The sequence below is a fragment of the Chiloscyllium plagiosum genome, unplaced genomic scaffold (assembly GCF_037043375.1).
Source record: "Chiloscyllium plagiosum isolate Xiang-an unplaced genomic scaffold, Cpla_swu_hap1 HiC_scaffold_21, whole genome shotgun sequence".
Taxonomy (NCBI): domain Eukaryota; kingdom Metazoa; phylum Chordata; class Chondrichthyes; order Orectolobiformes; family Hemiscylliidae; genus Chiloscyllium; species Chiloscyllium plagiosum.
In genome coordinates this window covers 25,653,964-25,672,378 of record NW_028270159.1, presented here as the reverse complement: position 1 = coordinate 25,672,378, position 18,415 = coordinate 25,653,964, and the positions used below count along the sequence as shown (strand labels likewise).

The window sequence follows — 18,415 nt, the reverse complement described above, 5'->3', positions numbered from 1 at the left end:
TTCCCCAGGAAATTCATTCCACACGCAAACCACCCTCTGTATAAAAGATTTGTCCCTGGTGTCTTTTTAAATCTGTCTCCTCTCACCTTAAAAATGTGCCCCTAGTCTTGAAATCTCCCATCCTAGGGAAATGACAATTACCATTAACTCTATCTATATCCCTCATTATTTTATAAACTTCTGTAAGGTTGCCTCTCAACCTCCAATGCTTCAGTGAAAAAAGTCCCAGTCTGTTGAGCCTTTCTTGATAACTCAAACCTTCCAGACCCGGCAACATCCTGGTAAATCTCTTCTGAACCCTCTTCAGTTTAATAATATCTCTTCTATAACTGGGTGACCACAACTGGACTCTGTATTCCAGAAGAAACCTCACCAATATCCTGTACAACCTCAATATGGTTTTCCAACTTCTATGCTCAAATGACTAACCAATGAAGGAAAGCATGTCAAATGCCTTTTTAGCCATCCTGTTGAAGTTTGCATCACATATAGAAGAAATAGGCATTTGAACCCTTCAGTCTCTCTGTTCTACAACACTACCCAAGGCCCTACCATTAATTGTATAAGCTGTAGCCTTGTTTGTTGTACCAAAATGCGATACCTCACATTTATCCAGATTGAACTCCATCTGCCATTTTACAGCCCACTGACCCATTTGATCAAGATTACTTGATCTGATCAAGATCGGAGATAACCTGCTTCACTATCTACTATGCTACCAATTTTGGTGTCACCCACAAACTTACTAACCATGCCTTCTATATTCTCATCCCAATGATTTATAAAAAAAAGCGACAAATAAAAGAGGATCTAGAACCAATCCCTTTGGAACACTGCTGGTGACAGGCCTCTGGTCCAAAAAGCAGACTAGAATATTGTGCCCTGAATTCTAGTTGCCCTGTTATAGGAAGGATATTATTAAGTTGGCGAGGGTTCAGAAGAGATTTACCAGGATGCTGCCAAGCATGGAAGGTTTGAGTTATAAGGAGAGGCTGAATAGACTGGGGCTTTTTTCACTGGAGTGTAGCAGGTTGAGGGGTGGCCTTACAAAGGCTTATAAAATCACGAGATGTAGATAAGGTGAATGGCGAGCATGAACCAGAGAGTGGCTCATGTGTGGAATGAAATCCAGGGGAAGTGGTGGATGTGGGTGCAGTTGCAATATTTTAAAAGACATTTGGATAAATACATAAATAAGAAATGATTGGAGGAATACAGACCCAGCGCAGGCAGATGGGACGGGTTTAGTTTGCGACTATGAGCAACATGGACTGGTTGGATCGAAGGGTCGGTTTCTGTGCTGTATGACTCATGTAAATGTATTTTGCCAGCAAGTTAATGTTTTGGTTGGTATAGGGACAAAGAAAATAGCTTTACAAGAGAATGTTAAGAAGAGGTGATTAAGAGATTAAGTTTTATATTATAAATATTTTACCATTATATTCTCTATATTTTTCATTGCAGACAGAAATGGAAAAATAACCATTGAACAGAGGAGCCATTCAGTCCTTCAGATCTGCTGTGCTATCCAATGAGGTCATTACTGATCTGACAATCCTCAACTCCATTTATCCATACAATCCTCGATTTCCCTACGGATTAAAAATCTGTCTGAATGTAATTAATAACTGAGCCTTCACAGTCGTGAAGAATTCCTCTGATGGAAGAAATTCCTCCTGGAATTCCTCGGTCTTAACTGGTAACCCCTTACTGAGATGATGTCCCTGGTCCTAGGCTCTTCTACAAGGGGAAACAAGCTCTCCACATCTATCCTATCAAACCTCCTAAGCATCTTGTATGTTTCAGTAAGGTCTTCCCTCATTCTTCTAAACTCCAACAAATCTAACCTATTCGAGCCTTCTTCATGAGAAAATTCCCTCCATACCTTGAATCAACCTTTGCCAACATATCATTGCTTAGATTAGGGGACCAAAACTATTAACAGTATTCCAACTATGGTCTGACTATTACCTTGTATAGTTTTAGCAGGACCTCACTATTTTTAAACTTGATTCTCTTGGACTATGGAAAAAAAACTTGAGCTTTTAAAACAAGTTACCGAAACGGTGTGGTGTTTACATAACTCTTTGTTTAAATAGTGGGGAAAGCTGTTTGTAGACAACAGGGCATCAGTGGGTGAATGCACAATGAGATCTGGCCAGCAATAAGTAGCTGACTGGTTTGTGCAATTGTGACCAATCATAGACACCAAAAATATTAACCTGACACGAAATCTCATACTGATTCCTGGATAGCTGAACAGCTCGCGGGTGTAAACAATACAGTGAGAAGCCTTCAGGCTATCTGTCTGTGTGCATGCACCTTTGTGTCTCGTTTTACTGTAAAAGTACCTGAAGCCTGACGGCAGCTAGTTATTTTTCCTCCAACTAGTGTCTACAAGCTGTTGTCTTTAAACAACTATGAGACTTTTCAGTTAGTATATGTATCACCCTATGTCTTCCACAAAGAACTGTAGGAAACTGAAGAGAGTGAAAAATAGAAAGTCCTGGCTAGTCAAAGGATCATCTCAGCAAACTCTTTGGTTTGGCATTACTAAACTGTGGCTCCTAGCTTCTCATGCCCCCACCCGTTCACCCACAAACCAAATTTATTTTTTGTTCATCTGTGTCTGCCTCTGCATTGTGAGAGACAGTTGTGGAGGGATTTTTAAAGAGGCCTATAATTTTAAGTATATCAATGGCATAGGAACATAATCAGTTTTTTTGCTAATCTTATACCATCAGATAGGTATATCGGGAACTTCATATGCTTCAATTAAATCATTAAATATGTAGTGACCGTGAGAGTGGTGGGACTTGAAATTTATTATATTTTCCTAAGTGAGTCATAGCAATATATTTCATGAGTCACCTTTTAATAAAAAATAGCTGTCTCTTCAATCACACCTCAATCTATAAATTCACTGTAGAATTAAAGATGTTCTTGGTTTCCTTCACGATAGGCTCAAATTCATCCATAAATGGAATCTATTGTAACTTCTACCAGTTTCAAAAAAAAAACAATTGATTGTTTTTAAAATATGTTTCAAAATAAGTTTTAAGACGACTCTGCATAAGTTAATTAAAATTGAGAGCAATGTAGCCACACTGTTTAATCTTATTCCAAGAAACCATGCTATGAAACATTTACGTCAGACTAACTTAATTGAAAGTACAGCACAAAAGACAACTCCTGCGTCAGTTCTTTCCATTTAATTAAAAACTTGAGCATTTACTAAATTGCCTTATTCATATCCACTATCATTTCATATTCTTTCCAAATTGTTATTTAATTCTATTTTAAATAATCCTACAGTGATTGTGTTAATAACTGCTTGTGGTTTAGCATTTTGTTCAAATAGCCTCCTGTGGAAGAAATATAGAAGATATTTCCCCTTTACTCCTCTATTGATAGTCTAGTTTACCTGTTTCACCAGCCAACATTAACAACATCCGCCTTCCAAATCTTTTAAAGTCCTTCTTAATTTTCAAAGATCTATTAGGTTCCCATGTTTTGTCCTTTGTTCTGTTGAAACAATAGGCATTAACAACATTTAGAAGGTCTTCCTTTCTCCAATTCTATACTCCTCTAACCAATGCCTCTTGAACATTCCCCTCCCTTCCTTCATTCCACTTCTACAAAACCCATCTCCAAGAAAACTTTGGTCACTTGTTCTATCCTCCACTCTTATGGTTCAGCATCCATTATCCACATGCCTATTTGTAAGGAGAAGTTTTGTTTTAAAACATCAAGGGCATTGTACAGAGTTAATTGTTGTTGCCCATGAGCAAATGAAAATCAAAAACATTCCAGCACGAGTTCCACAATCCAAAAGATATCTTCCATCCCTTTTCACCTCCTTCTATCTGTAGCAGTTACCTTATTACCTATGCCGGAGCTGTATTTAATTTCAAAACTACAACATGTGACTCCTTAATTCCTGTTTTCTATGAGTGCAAAATTACATCCCTGTGTACAGTGTTCCAGCTTAAGCTGAGTGCAAACACATCCAGCTAAACATGTGTTTGAAAATAATTCACCCACTGCTGACATGACTGCAACCCTCACTGAAACTATTTAAAAGAAATTACAATTTTCAGGGATAAATGCTTTAAAGTGAGAGGGGAAAAGATTTAAAAAGGACCTGAGTGGTAATTTTTTTGCGCAGAGAACTAGTGTGTGTATGGAACGAGCTGCTGCCAGAGAAAGTGGTGAAGGCAGGCACAATTACAACATTTAAAAGACATCTGGACAGGAGTATGATCAAGAAGGGTTTAGAGGGATATGGGCCAAATACTGGTAAATGGATCAGATTGGGATGTCTGGTCAGCACGGATAAGTTGGACCAAAGGGTCTGTTTCTGAGCTGCGTGACTCTGACTCTAAATGGCCAAGGACATAAAAGGTCTGAAAATTAGGGGTTGAAGATAAAAAGATCTGAAATCATTTGTGACAAGGCACTTTTCATACCTTACAAAACAATACAAATGCATTTCGGTCACTTCAAATGGGCACAATTAACAGAATTCAAGCAGACAGAAACATTAATTTTCTCTTTGTTTAAATTTTATTACCATCATGATAGTGGACCATTTCAATTTGTGTAAAATCATCAAAGTGGCCTCAGCATTTAAGCATTCAATGCAATTACTGTATGTAATACAGGATGAAGTCTATACTAACAAAAGAACATGACTTTGCTGAATTACAAATATGCAAAGTAAAGGGCAACGCAGTGCTTCACAAACTATTTTCTGATTTTACCCCATTTTAGCTCTTCACCTTTTTTTCCAAGGGCAAACAAGGATGGGTACTAAAAGCTGACCTTGTCAGCAATGCCCATATCCCTGGAACAAATATAAAATACTCAAAAAAAAAAGAAACAGAAATTGCTGGAAAAACTCAGCAGGTGTGGCAGCATCCTGTGGAGATAAATCAGAGATAACGTTTCGGATCCAATGACCCTTCTTCAGAACCTGATTTCCAGCATCTGCAGTTCTTTCAGTTTTTTTTTGCTTAGTATAAAAAGCTCCAAATTAGTTTGACTTCAAACATAGCAAAAGTAAGACATAATATTCGAAGCATGAAAGTGTTTTTTCGAATTCTTTGTAAAAATGGTTTTATTTTATGTACTCTTACAGGTTTCAGTCAAGTTCTCCATATTCTCTGGTGACAGAATGCTCAAGCTCTGCTTTCCCCTACTATTGATACACACACACACACAGTAATCAGCTCCTCAACCCTACCCCACCCCTACAACGAACCACATACTTCCCAACCCAACTTAACGTAACACTGAATCATTCAGCAGCCCCTCGTCCCTGACAGTGGACAACATGTTTGTCACCCACAGAGCGAGTGCCATTTCCTACGGTCTGTGCTTCAACAATCTTGGTATTAGAAGACATACTGCTGGGCAGCTGTAACATTGCAAACTCCTTTGAACACTAGCACTTGAAGCCACAACGACAACAGTCTCAGCTTGCATGGTCGCAAACTGAGCTGGCACAAGATCAGTCACAGCTTCCATTGCAGCACTTAAGACCTCGAGGGAACACTACTTATGTCGCAAGATTGGCTGAGACAATGGTTGTCACACCCTGCAAGATCACCGGATTCACAATGTGCTGATAGAGATGCCTATCACTTTCACACTCAAAAATATGAACTCCAAGTTCTGCAACATCCTGTATAAATGTGGTGCTGGACTCTTCAATTTGCATTGACAATGAACACAGGATTTCTGGGAAATAGCTTTACCGTAAAAGGGGATAAAGTTTAAAGATGTGAGAGGCAAGGTTTTTTTTTAAAACACAGAGGGGGATAATTGCCTGGAACATGTTGCCAGAAGTGGTGGAGGCAGATACAATAGCAACAGTTAAGGTATCTTAACAAATACATGAATAAGTGAGGACTGCAGATGCTGGAGATCAAAATCGAGAATGTGCCGCTGGAAAAGCACAGCAAGTCAGGCAGCATCAGAGGAGCAGGAGAATCGACGTTTCGGGCATAAGGATTCCCGATGAAGGGCTTATGCCAAAAACATTGATTCTCTGGGTCCTCAGATGCTGCCTGACCTGCTGTGCTTTTCCAGTGGCACAGTCTCGATTTTGATCTCCAGCATCCTCAGTCCTCACTTTCTCCAATTATATGAATAAGCAGGGAACAGAGGGTTTTGAACAGCACGGAGGCAAAAAAGTTTTTAGTTTAGAAAGGCGTTATGTATTGGCACAGTCTTGGTGGACGGATGCGCTTGTTCCTGTGCTGTACTGATCATTTTTCTAACTACCAACCACTGTTTAGGCTCTGTATCTCCAGGTTTACTGCCATCCTTTCTCGGAAGACTGAGGGAAGTTAGTCATTGTATTACATATGTTTGGGTGATGTGGTTATGTAGCTGGGGAAGCTGGGATTTCTATATTCAAAGGTGAGGTTGACTACAGAGTCATAAAGTCAGAGTAACACAGCATGGAAACAGACCCTTCCATCCAACTCATCCATGCTGACCAGGTATCCTCAACTAACCTAGTCCCATTTGCTAGCATTTGGCTCATAGCCTTCTAAACTGTTCATGTTCATGTACCCATCCAGATGCCTTTTAAATGTTGTTATTGTACTCAGCTCTGCCACTTCCTCTGGCAATTCGTTCCATGTGCGCACTACCCTCTGCATGGAAGAGTTGCCACTTAGGTCCCTTTTAAATCTTTCCCCTCTCACATTAAGCCTATGTCCTCTAGTTTTCGACCTTGGCTATTCACCCTATCTTTGCCCCTCATGATTTTATAAACCTCTGCAACGTCATCCCTCAGCCTCCAACACCCCAGGAATTCAGCCTCTACTTATAGCACAAAACCTCTAAACCTAGCAACATGCTTGTAAAATATTTTCAGCACACTTTCAAGTTTAACAAAATCTCTCCTATAGCAGGGAGATCAGAATTGAATGCAGTATTCTAAAACTGGCCTAACCAATGCCCTGGCATCCCAACTCCTATACTCAATGCACTGACCAATGAAAGCAAGCCTTTATTCACCTCCCTTTCCATCTGTGACTACACTTTCAAGGAACTATGTGCCTGCTCCTTAGATCTCTTTGTGTGGTAACACTCCCTCAGGCCCTACCATTAACTGTACAAGTCTTGCCCTGGGTTGCCTTATCTAAATGCAACATATAACATTTATCTAAATGAAACTCCATTTGCCTACTCCTCAGCCCATCTGATCAATGTCCCATTGTAATCGAGATAGCCTTCTTCACTGTCCACTACACCAATTTTTGTGTCAACTGCAATATTACTAACCATACCTCTTATATTCATATCCAAATCATTTACATTAATGACAAAAAGTGGCCTGTACATAAAGGCTGCATGAATAGTGTTTCATAAGTTATTGGTAGGTGAGTAATGTTACAAAGTGCTGTGGGCAGTTACTGAGACTAGAAGAACTGTTTGTGAGATATGGGTGATTGAAGACAAAGTCACTGACCTTGACTCCTGTAAGGTCACTGAAATTTTTACTGCATTGCAACCAGTCCCTCAGGCTCAACTACTGTTACTGACAACTGCCATTCTAAGCTGCCTACGGGATCTAGTTGTGGACAATTGTTATGAAGGTGTCAGGGGTACTGTACCTTTAAGAAAGTTGAAGGACTGTGCAAGAACACAGGATATGGTCCAGCAGCTAGCAGCACCTGGGTTGCTATGAGACAGAAAGAAAGAAATTCAAATTTGGCCAATCAGTTTAAATTATGCCCCAAGATACTAACCTCCAATCAATTTTGAATTTAGTATTTTGACAATATTAAAATCAATAAACAATCCAATGCTTTGGGGATAAGACCATGAAAAATTGCACAGTTGGGGAAGAACTGTCAAGCCACCAACATGTGCAGACTGCCTGGAGAATAGCTCTCTTAAAAGGTACTTTTAACTATCAATGACCTGTGAAACAGAAATTCCTAAGAAAAGATGACAGAGGAAGATACAACGGGAAGATTCGACAGCTGGCTGGTTTTGAAATTTGATTTTTTTGGTAAATCTTAAATCAGAGGTTTTATTGGACCAGTACTGTAGAAGGTAAAGTAAAAAATAGGGTAGAGAAAGGAGATGTAAATAGTTGTTAGTTAATATTTTATGTTAGACTTAAAGAATAAAGTTCTTAAAATTTTTTGAACTTTACTGACTTTTGGGATAGTTCTTTGCCTCTCGAATTTTAACTGTTACAGCACGGGTTAAATCTTTTCGGTGTTGAATGCTTAAATTAGCTGGAGTCGGTGGGGGTGGGGGGGTTACCCTCTGTCATGACCCAATCCTGCAGCATACTTTCTCTCCTTTGTTGCCTCTCATCATAATTCACTCCCTTCTTCCTCCAACAGCTTCAGCACCTCCTTCAGCTGTACCTCAAACTGGTATTGGGTAAACAGGACAACAAGGAATCATTGTGTGGCTCAAAAAATTGGTATGGCAGAAATGGTTTTTGATTCATGGGATATTTTTACAAGTAAGTGGTAAGTGGATGCTGTACCATTGAGACAATTTCCATCTGTACCATACTGGGACCAGTGTTGACAAATTGTATGACTATGTAGTAGAGATAACTTTAAACTAAGATGAGTGGCAGGAAAGGGTGAAGTATACGAAGATGCGATAAATTGAATGGAGAAGGCGAGAGAGTTAGGTAGCAATACAAGAAATCATAATCAGAGAATGGTAGGAAGGGATAGAGTGAAAAGCTAAGAGTACTCTACCAGATAAGACTAAAGTTTACAAAAATAACAAAAGGATAGAACTAAGGGCTCTGTATGTGTGTAGCAGTCATAAGAGATTATGCAAACAGAAATAAATATGCATCATCATTAGAGATTGCAAGATGATAAAGACTGGGATCAAATATTCAAGGATAAGAAGGAAAGGAAGGCAGGAAAAAGTATGGGTAGCTTTGTTAATCAAGGATGACACTTCTATAATGAAGAGAGATTACCCTAATTCTGCAGGCCAAGATGCAGAATCAGCTTGGATAGAGATGAGCAGTAGTAATGATACTGTGGGAGTGGTATATTCGGCCACCTAACAATAACTACAAAGGAAAGAAAGAGTATATGAAAGAAATACTGGAGGCCTGTGAGAAACCATGGGTGATTTTAATCGATGTAGATTGGATAAATCAGATTGGCAAAGATAGCATGGACAATGAATTCATAGCATTTTATCAGAACAGTCCGAAACCCGCATGGTCTGGAAACAGCAGCATACAAGATGTGGCAACATGCAATATTACTGGATTACTTAATTATGGTAGGGGATTTTAACTTTCCAAACATTGACTGGGACTGCCATAGTGTTAAAGGTTTAGATGGAGAGGAATTTCTTAAGTGTGCACAAGACAATTTTCTGATTCAGCATGTGGATGTACCTACAAGAGAAGGTGCAAAACTTGACCTACTCTTGGGAAATAAGGCAGGGCAGGTGACTGAGGGGTCAGTGGGGGAGAACTTTAGGGCCAGCGACCATATTTCTATTCGTTTTAAAATAGTGATGGAAAAGGATAGACCAGATCTAAAAGTTGAAGTTCTAAATTGGAGAAAGGCCAATTTTGACGGTATTAGGCAAGAACTTTTGAAAGTAGATTGGAGGCAGATGTTCGCAGGTCAAGGGACGGCTGGAAAATGGGAAGCTTTCAGAAATGAGATAACAAGAATCCAGAGAAAGTATATTCCTGTCAGGGTGAAAGGGAAGGCTGGTAGGTATAGGGAATGCTAGATGACTAAAGAAATTGAGGGTTTGGTTAAGAAAAAGAAGGAAGCATATGTCAGGTATGAAAATGTGTTGCTGGAAAAGCGCAGCAGGTCAGGCAGCATCCAGGGAACAGGAGAATCGACGTTTCGGGCATAAGCCCTTCTTCAGGAATTGTCAGGTATGGACAGGATAGATCGGGTAAATCCTTAGAAGAGTATAAAGAAAGTAGGAGTATACTTAAGAGGGAAATCAGGAGGGCAAAACGGGGACATGGGATAGCTTTGGCAAATAGAATTAAGGAGAATCCAAAAAGAGTTTTTACAAATATATTAAGGACAAAAGGGTAACTAGGGAGAGAATAGAGCCCCTCAGAGATCAGCAAGGTGGCCTTTGTGTGGAGCCACAGAAAGTGGGGGAGATACTAAATGAATATTTTGCATCAGTATCTACTGTGGAAAAGGATATGGAAGATATAGACTGTAGGGAAATAGATGGTGACATCTTGCATAATGTCCAGATTACAGAGGAGAAAGTGCTGGATGCCTTGAAACGGTTAAAGGTGGATAAATCCCCAGGACCTGATCAGGTGTACCCGAGAACTCTGTGGGAAGCTAGATAAGTGATTGCTGGGCCTCTTGCTGAGATATTTGTTTCATCGATAGTCACAGGTGAGGTGACGGAAGACTGGAAGTTGGCTAACGTGGTGCCACTGTTTAAGAAGGGCGGTAAAGATAAGCCAGGGAACTATAGACTGGTGAGCCTGACCTTGGTGGTGGGCAAGTTGTTGGAGGGAATCCTGAGGGACAGGATGTACATGTATTTGGAAAGGCAAGGACTGATTAGGGATAGTCAACAAGGCTTTGTGCGTGGGAAATCATGTCTCACAAACTTGATTGAGTCTTCTGAAGAAGTAACAAAGAAGATTGACGAGGACAGAGCAGTAGATGTGATCTATATGGACTTTAGTAAGGCGTTCGACAAGGTTCCCCATGGGAGACTGATTAGCAAGGTTAGATCTCATGGAATACAAGGAGAACTAGCCATTTGGATACAGAACTGACTCAAAGGTAGAAGACAGAAGGTGGTGGTGGAGGGTTGTTTTTCAGACTGGAGGCCTGTGACCAGTGGAGTGCCACAAGGATCGGTGCTGGGCCCTCTACTTTGTCATTTACATAAATGATTTGGATGCGAGCATAAGAGGTATATAGTTAGTAAGTTTGCAGATGACACCAAAATTGGAGGTGTAGTGGACAGCGAAGAGGGTTACCTCAGATTACAACAGGATCTGGACCAGATGGGCCAATGGGCTGAGAAGTGACAGATGGAGTTTAATTCAGATAAATGAGAGGTGCTGCATTTGGGAAAGCAAATCTTAGCAGGACTTATACACTTAATGGTAAGGTCCTAGGGAGTGTTGCTGAACAAAGAGACCTTGGAGTACAGGTTCATAGCTCCTTGAAAGTGGAGTCGCAGGTGGGTAGGATAGTGAAGGCGGCGTTTGGTATGCCTTCCTTTATTGGTCAGAATATTGAGTACAGGAGTTGGGAGGTCATGTTGCGGCTGTACAGGACATTAGTTAGGCCACTGTTGGAATATTGCGTGCAATTCTGGTCTCCTCCCTATCGGAAAGATGTTGTGAAACTTGAAAGGGTTCAGAAAAGATTTACAAGGATGTTGCCAGGGTTGGAGGATCTGAGCTACAGGGAGAGGCTGAGCAGGCTGGGGTTGTTTTCCCTGGAGTATCAGAGGCTGAGTGGTGACCTTATAGAGGTTTATAAAATTATGAATGGCATGGATAGGATAAATAGACAAAGTCTTTTCCCTGGGGTCAGGGAGTCCAGAACTAGAGGGCATAGGTTTAGGGTGAGAGGGGAAAGATATAAAAGAGACCTAAGGGGCAACTTTTTCAAGCAGAGGGTGGTACGTATATGGAATGATCTGCCAGAGGATGTGGTGGAGGCTGGTACAATTGCAACATTTAAGAGGCATTGGATGGGTATATGAATAGGATGGGTTTGGAGGGATATAGGCCGGGTGCTGGCAGGTGGAACTAGATTGGGTTGTGATATCTGGTCGGCATGGACGGGTTGGACTGAAGGGTCTGTTTCCATGCTGTACATCTCTATGATTTTATGACCTCAGAAATAAAGTATCTGGTGGAGAACATAGTGCATTCACTTAGAAGGGGGAAAAAATGGTTATAACACTAGTGCTTCAAAATATATAAAAAGGACAATTTGGAGGGCATTTTGAAAAAGCTGGTGGAAGTGAACTGGGAAATAAGGTTATGGGATAGGTTAGCAGAGTTGCAGTGGCAGACATTTAAGGAGATATTCCAGAACACACTGAAAATATACATTTCAGCAAGAAAGAAAGACTCCAAAAGGAAAGACACAGCATCCGTGACTAAATAAGGTAATTAAAGAAAATAACAAATTGAAATTAAAAGCGTATAATTCCAAGGCAAATCAGAAGATTGACCAAGATATAAAGGACACAGAATGACAAAAAAATGAATAAGTCTGGAGAAATTAGATGAAGTGAAAGATGAAACTAGCATTGGTGGAAATGCAGATACCTCGAAGGGATTTCAGACTGAAGACAGATGGGGAGTTCTGAACAGACGGTGGGATCTGATCACATCAAACTCAGTGCATATAACATACAGTGCCAAGAAAGAGGATAATTTGAGGTTGTTAGCAAGAAACCAAATGATGAACATGGACACAATGCGAAAACTTGGTGTTACACTGACTCTTCAGGACCCACATTTTCAACAGACAATTACTCTCTAAAATTGAACTGACCTTGGAGTGTCAATGATATTACAACCAGGAGAGAAGGGAGGATGAATGGCTCTTGCCTTTTCCCACTGCTCATTTAACTGAACTGGTCTTGTAATGAAAGGATATGTTTGATAATTTAGCACGTGCAAACTATTTGAATGAAGTTAATAAGGGACATAAACGGACATTTGAGATTTTCAAAAAAAAGGGTAGTATTTATTATACTCAATCCAATTTAAGATATTAAAAATGGTCCAACTTTCATACACATACTCTCAGGTTCACACATACAGAAATAGATTAAAGTGGAGATTATGGGATAATTTTAACATAGTGAAGATTAAAGTGAAACGGTTCTTGTTGGTTGATGACTTGGGTGAGTCGAAGCTGGCTACAGGAATTCCTCTATTCAACACTAAGGCAACTGGAAGATTAAGAAGTTGATTTATCTATTCTTCTGGAGTAGGGTTGAGTTCCTTATGAGTGTCTGACTGCAGCATGTGGATAGACAGGATCACAAAAGAGTTCAAACTTGAAGACATGGATGGAGAAAGAAATCCACTTACACATCTTGCACCTTAACCATCTCTTCAGTTTCTATGCTCTACAGAAAAACAGTTTCTTAAAACACAAAAGAAGGTTAACTGAAGTGTCACTTAATCCTCTCGCTCCAAACTACCTAGTGATCCAAGTATGGTCATGGCTTGAAGATTCCATTTGCCTAGCATGGACTACAATGGAGTTGGAGGAAGTGGGAGAAAAATTGTCCCTTGTTGGATTACATCTGGATACAATCCTTTCATATCCACTGTCCCATTCTTCAAGTGATTACATCTAGTGGGGGAGTCCAGAACTAGAGGGTGAGAGGGGAAAGACATAAAAGAGACCTAAGGGCCAATGTTTTCACACAGAGGGTGGTGCATGTGTAGAATGAGCTGCCAGAGGAAGTGGTGGATACTAGTACAATTACAACATTTAAAAAGCATCTGGATGGGTATATGAATAGGAAGGGCTTGGAGGGATATGGGCTGAGTGCTGGCATATGGGACTAGACTGGGTTGGGATATCAGGTCAGCAAGGACGAGTTGGACTGAAGGGTCTGTTTCCGTGCTGTACATCTCTGTGACTAAAAATCAAAAGCATATACTAAGTTTCTACAGGTGTTGAAAAAGGGTAGGAGTAAATTAAGCAATTGCTAGTCCTCTGGACAAAGTTAAAAATTACACAACACCAGATATAGTCCAACAGGTTTATTTGGAAGCACTAGCTGTCCGTCACAACCACGTGAAGTAGCAGCCCTTCGAAAGCTAGTGCTTCCAAATAAACCTGTTGGACTATAACCTAGTGTGTGGGATTTTTAAAACTTTGTCCACCCCAGTCCAGTTCCTCCAAATCATGGCGTGTGTGTGTGTGTGAGAGAGTGAGAGAGAGAGAAATAATAAAGTGGCAAAAGAATTAAATGGATATTTTATATTTATCGGCATTGTAAATGGTACAAATAACATCCCAAAAATTATAATAATCACAAGGCGAAAAAGAACAAAGGAACTCAGGAAAGTGTACAGCGAAAATTACTATTGGAACGATGGCTCAGTGGTTAGCACTGCCTCCTCACAGCACCAGGGTACCAGGTTCGATTCCGACCTCGGGTGACTGTCTGTGTGGAGTTTGCACATTCTCCCTGTGTCTGTGTGGATTTTCTCCGTGTGCTCCGGTTTCCTCCCACAGTCCAAAAATGTGCAGGTCAGGTGAATTGGCCATGCTAAATTGCCCATAGGGTAAAGTGAAATGGGTCCGGGTGGGTTACTCTTCGGAGGATCAGTGTGGACTGGTTGGGCCGAAGGGCCTATTTCCACACTGTAGGGAATCTAATCTGAACTAAAGTTAAAATTACCATAGTTCTGCTGGACCAAAGGGCTGCTCAGAGTCAACTAGTGGTGGTTTAACTCGAGGATCACCATGTCTCGGGCAAGGGGCAAGATTGAAAAGGAAAGTCCTTTTTGGTAACCTCAGTCAGTGTGGGAACTAAAAGCTGACAACTCCCCAACTCCTGTTGAATGTCATCCAGACAGAGTCAGCTTTTTGGAAGAGAAATCATATTGAAATAATTTATTGGAGTTTTTTTTGAGGAAGTAAAAAATAATATGGATAAAGGGCAACTTGTAGATGCTCTGAATTTAAGACTTCCTGGATTTGCAAATGCATCTGACAATGGTTACTATGCAAAATAAAAGGGTCAAGATGTTATAGTGCAGAAGATGAGATAAGAATGTGAATAGAGGATCAGTAGGCATAAATGGGTCATTTTCAGAGTAGCAAGATGTGACAGTTGGGAGTGACAAAGGGATCAGTGCTGTGCTTCAACTATTTACAATTTATATTAATGATATGGATAAAGGGGCTGAACATATGGTTGCTAATTTACCGATGGCAAATAGTTAAGAAAATAAGTTGTGATGAGGTCAGAAGTTTGCAAAGGGATACAGATAGGTTAAGTGAGTGGACAAAAAATTAACAGATTGAGCACGAGATCAGAAGGTATGAACTTGCCCACATTGAACAGATGGTGATGTCTGGAACATTGATTGGTATGATTCCATGAGTGAGACAGCTCTCCCATTTTTGCCAATAGCCTCTTGCAGGGTCAACGGGTTGTTTCTGCCATTGTCTTTTCCAGTGCATAGGTTGATGCCAGGAGGTCCACCCATTTCATTTCTTTGAAACTTTGTAGTGATGGATACAACTGAATGACTTGCTAGGCCATTTCAGAGGGCAGTTGAGAAACATCCACATTACTGCGGCTCTGGAGTCAGAAGAAGGCCAGACCAGGGAAGATGGCATATTTCCTAACCCTGACATTTAGTGAGCTAGGTGGGTTTTTCTGACATACCTTGAAACTATCATTGTTATCAGTAGATTCTTAATACCAGATTTTTTTAAAAATTGACTTCAAATTCCACCATCTGCCATAAACCCAGGTCATCACTGTCATAACCAGTGTTCACCACTGAGCCATTCCCCTCCTCCATGTTGTCACCTACAGCATTAACCCCTCAACAACTGAGAAGAGGGTGGTTTTGTGAAACCAGCTGACTCCATTCAAGTGGCATTCCCACACCCAGGATTATCAGTAGGGGATGTGGGGATATCTGGGCCATTGACAGCAATGAGTAAAGGCCCCATCCCATACATGGACACCAAGTCACACGATACCATGGGGGAAAAATCTAAATTAAGGACAGAGGCACTTCGCACACCTTGGTAGCTTTGCCAGCTTTGGACAAAGTGTGGCACCCAACAAAATCTTTCAGTTTTCAGAGTTAGAAAACATAAATCATTACTGCTACAATGCCCAGATTCTCTCACTGATTGTGGGAATGATATACACTCATCCAGGAGGTTGGACTTAGAAACACAATCCTCTAAAAATGCAAACTTCTAAATTAAATGGCAGAAAATAAATAGAAGGACTTCTAGTAGATTTTCAGCTCTGACTACACGCTGGAGACTTTTGTTTTCTACTTAGCCCAGGCACAGAGCCATCCATTATGTCAACTTGATATTCAAACTTTTGTCAATCTGATACCTCCTGGTTTTAAGACACAGTACGTATTGATCAGTGCATTTATCTATCAAGCCAATGGTGAAGTTCAAGAGCGTACAAGAAGGACGGATTGCACTGAAATGGAAAGGCAACCAATATACTGGTGGGAAGATTTGCTGCAGCTGTTTGGAAGGACTTAAACTAGTAAAAATATGGCAAGGTAGGATCCAGGGAGATAGTGAGGATAAAGATCAATCTGAACGTGGACAGTTGGGAAAAGAGGAGAGTCAAATAGTCAGGGCAGACAGGAACAAAACAGAGAACAGGGTAAGACGGATACATTAAACTGCATTTATTTCAATGCAAGAGACCCAACAGGGTAAGGCAGTTAAACTCAGGGCATTGTTAGGAACACGAGACTAGGATATCATAGCAACAACAGAGACATGGCTCAGGGATAGACAGGACTGGGATGTTCCAAATGCTATAGGAAGGATAGAAAGGGGGACAAGAGAGGAGGGGGAGTGGCGTTTTTGATCAGGGATAGCAGTACAGCTGTGCTGAGGGTGGATATTCCTGGGAATACATCCAGGAAAGTTACTTGGGTGGAACCGAAAAATAAGAAAGCAATGATCACCTTACTGGGATTGTATTATAGACCCCTCAATAGTCAGCACGAAATTGAGAAACAAATGTGTAAGGAAATTTCAGTTATCTGAAAGAATAATAAAGTAGTTATGGTAGGGGATTTTAACTTTCCAAACATAGACTGGGACTGCCATAGTGTTAAGGGTTTAGATGGAGAGGAATTTGTTAAGTGTGTACAAGACAATTTTTTGATTTAGTGTACCAGAGAAGGTACAAAACTTGACTTACTGTTGGGAAATAAGGCAGGGCAAATGACAGATGTCAGTGGGGAGGAATTTGGGGCCAGTAATCATAATTCTATTAGTTTTAAAATAGCGATGGAAAATGATAGACTGGATATCAAAGTTAAAGTTCTAAATTGGAGGACGGCCAATTCTGATGGTATTAGGCAAGAACTTTCAAAGATGATTGGGGCAAATGTTCGCAGGTAAAGGGACAGCTTCAAAAATAGGGTAACAAAAGTCCAGAGACAATATATTCCTATTAGGACAAAAGGCAAGTCTAATAGTTGTTAGGGATGCTGAATGAGTAGAGAAATTAGGTTTTGGTTAAGAAAAAGAATGAAGCATATATGTCAGCAGAGTTTGAATGATTCCTTAGAAGAGTATAAAGGCAGTAGGAGTATACTTAACAGAGAAATCAGGAGAGTAAAAAGGGGACATGAGATAGCTTTGGCAAGTAAGGTTAAGGAGAACCCAATGAGATTCTGTAAATACATTAAGGATAAAGGGGTAACCAGGGAAAGAGAAGGGCCCCTCAAAGCTCAGCAAGGCAGCTTTTGTGTAGAACTGCAGGAGATGGGGGAAGATACTAAACATGCATTCTGCATCAGTGTTTACTGTGGAGAAGGTCCTGGAATATGTACAAATGTGGGGAAATAGATGGTGACATCTTAAAAAATGTCCATATTACAGAGGAGGTGGGATTGGAGGTCTTAGTGGATAAATCCCCAGGACCTGATCATGTGTACCCTAGAAAAGTGAAGCAGTTACCTCAGAGTACAATGGGACCTTGATCAGATGAGCCAATGGGCTGAGGAGTGGCAGATGGAGTTTACTGTAGATAAATGATAGGCACTGCATTTTGAAAAGGCAAATCAGAGCAGGACTTATACAATTGATTGAAAGGTCCTGGGGAGTGTTGCTGAACAAAGAGACCTTGGAGTGCAGGTTCATAGTTCCTTGAAAGTGGGGTCACAGTTAGATAGGACAGTGAAGGCAGCATTTGGTATACTTTTCTTTATTGGTCTGAGTATTGCCTACAGGAGTTGCTAGGTCATGCTGCAGCTGTACAAGCCAATGGTTAGGCCACTTTTGGAATATTGTGTGCAATTCTGGTCTCCCTCCTATTGGAAGGTCGTTTTGAAATTTGAAATGGTTCAGAAAAGTTTTACATGGATGTTGCCAGGGTTGGAGGATTTGAGCTGTAGGGAAAGGCTGAACAAGCTGGGGCTGTTTTCTCTGGAGCATCTGAGGCTGAGGGGTGATCTTATAAAATCATGAGGGGCATGGATAGGGTAAACAGACAAGGTCTTTTTCTTGAGTGGGGGAGTCCAAAAATAGAAGGCATTGGTTTAGGGTGAGAGGGGAAAGATATAAAAAAAGAGACCTAAGGGGCACCCTTTTCATGCAGAGGGTGGTATGTGTTTGGAATGAGCTGCCAGAGGAAGTAGTGGAGGCTGGTCCAATTGCAGGATTTAAGG

The 18,415-nt window shown here is 40.7% G+C and overlaps 1 protein-coding gene across 5 annotated transcripts in view; it reads right to left on the bottom strand.

Moving 5' to 3' along the window:
* The window catches only part of LOC122564841 (nuclear receptor subfamily 6 group A member 1), a 426,486-nt gene that overhangs the window by 327,059 nt on the left and 81,012 nt on the right, over positions 1–18,415 (bottom strand). For 2 of the 5 annotated variants that reach the window (XM_087998432.1, XM_087998430.1), the window contains one exon: positions 7,632–7,699. The exons of the other annotated variants lie outside the window; for them this stretch is intronic. Coding sequence is in view for 1 of the 2 variants with exons in the window: in XM_087998430.1 (XP_087854556.1) it covers positions 7,632–7,699 (68 nt within the window). In the remaining variant the exon portion in view is untranslated. The remainder of the gene's footprint in view (positions 1–7,631; positions 7,700–18,415) is intronic. 5 annotated transcript variants of the gene reach the window in all.